At 35.2% G+C, this 1,319-nt stretch overlaps 1 protein-coding gene across 1 annotated transcript; it reads right to left on the reverse strand.

Moving 5' to 3' along the window:
• Window positions 1-259: 259 nt before the first annotated feature.
• LOC129722536 (turripeptide Pal9.2-like) lies at window positions 260-872 on the reverse strand. Its single transcript, XM_055676042.1, has 3 exons — window positions 732-872; window positions 485-670; window positions 260-424 (listed from the first exon to the last, which is right to left on the reverse strand). Exons 1-3 carry the CDS (start codon window positions 757-759, stop codon window positions 366-368), a joined length of 273 nt encoding a protein of 90 aa, XP_055532017.1. The 5' UTR covers window positions 760-872; the 3' UTR covers window positions 260-365.
• Between the last annotated feature and the right edge of the window lie 447 nt (window positions 873-1,319).

Here is a 1,319-nt window from a genome sequence, read left to right on the forward strand (position 1 = left end):
TTGGAATTTGGCATACTATTGATCGGTATGATCACAGCAAACGGCTATCAAATTACCAAAGTAAGGCGAAGTCCTACACCAAATGACAACGGAATCTCGTGAAAGATTTGAAACGTTGATTCAAAATAAATTTACACGCATTTGACTCAGCACAATGTCTAAGTTTTATAGCATAATGCACAATATTTTAACGAAGGGGAAGGTCAAATTCGATGCTATAAGGGTTCTGATTACAGTGGTAATAAAAAACACTAGAATATTTTAGTTATAGAAACTTCGAGTATGCTTTGCTTTCATAATTAACATGTTCATGCATCCGTCAGAAAAGAAGTCGTATAATGGAATGATAATTTGTTGATCGTAAGCTACTGCAATCGCACTCCACCTCCTCCTGGGCATTCGCCTTGAGACAGAACGACCAAACCTGGAGAAAGAGTAGATAGTAGAGGATGAACAGCACATGTAAATGGCAAAAAAAACTTACTCTTTTGATTTTCACAATTGTAATTTTCGAGCACACAACTATTTCCGAAAGATAGTGGTTTATCTTTACTATTCTTCAAGCCAGCGCAAATCGGTGTATAGTCAAAAGTGCATGCCTTTTGACATGTATTTTTGGACGGCTTTTCCTTAGCCGGAGCAGCTTGAACAATAGCAAACATCAAACATACTGAAAATTTGGTAGAAACAAATTAGCTAACCCTAATATACAAAGTGTCAAATGAAACTACCAGCTGCAGTTACTGTTAATAAACGCATTTTGTTTTGCGAAATTTTCAACACGCCCGTCTCAAAAGAAGATCAGCTTCGAACTGTAATCCCAAACATATATTTGCATATATAAAGACTGACTGACGAATGAACCGTAAAAGACCCAAATTTGCACCTCTAGTGAGTAAAGTACACTTTCGAATCATACCACGGGCGGTTTTGAATACGTTTCTGTCGCTTAAATAATAATCGTTACGGGTCGTGCCTTAGTTGAGATATCAGTTGTTTCATGCTATTGCGTTTTTTTTAAATATAAATCGCTCATCTGTTACATCAAACAAACCATTATTTATTTGATTCAGAGTCGATGTCGAAGTAACGATCCAAACAGTATATTTACATTGTGATTGACGTTTGCTTTAAACAGAATTTAGGGGATTTTTATAAAAACAAAATAACTTTAGATTTATCTGGTTGATACGCCAATGCATGTATACAATGATAGATCCAACGAGTAGTTTCTGCTTATATCAAAGTCACAATTACTTAAAAGCAGGTGAACCTAGAGTCTAATAATACAAAAAAAAAATCAATAGAATTTGGTTGCA

The sequence above is a fragment of the Wyeomyia smithii genome, chromosome 2 (genome assembly GCF_029784165.1).
Source record: "Wyeomyia smithii strain HCP4-BCI-WySm-NY-G18 chromosome 2, ASM2978416v1, whole genome shotgun sequence".
NCBI lineage: Eukaryota > Metazoa > Arthropoda > Insecta > Diptera > Culicidae > Wyeomyia > Wyeomyia smithii.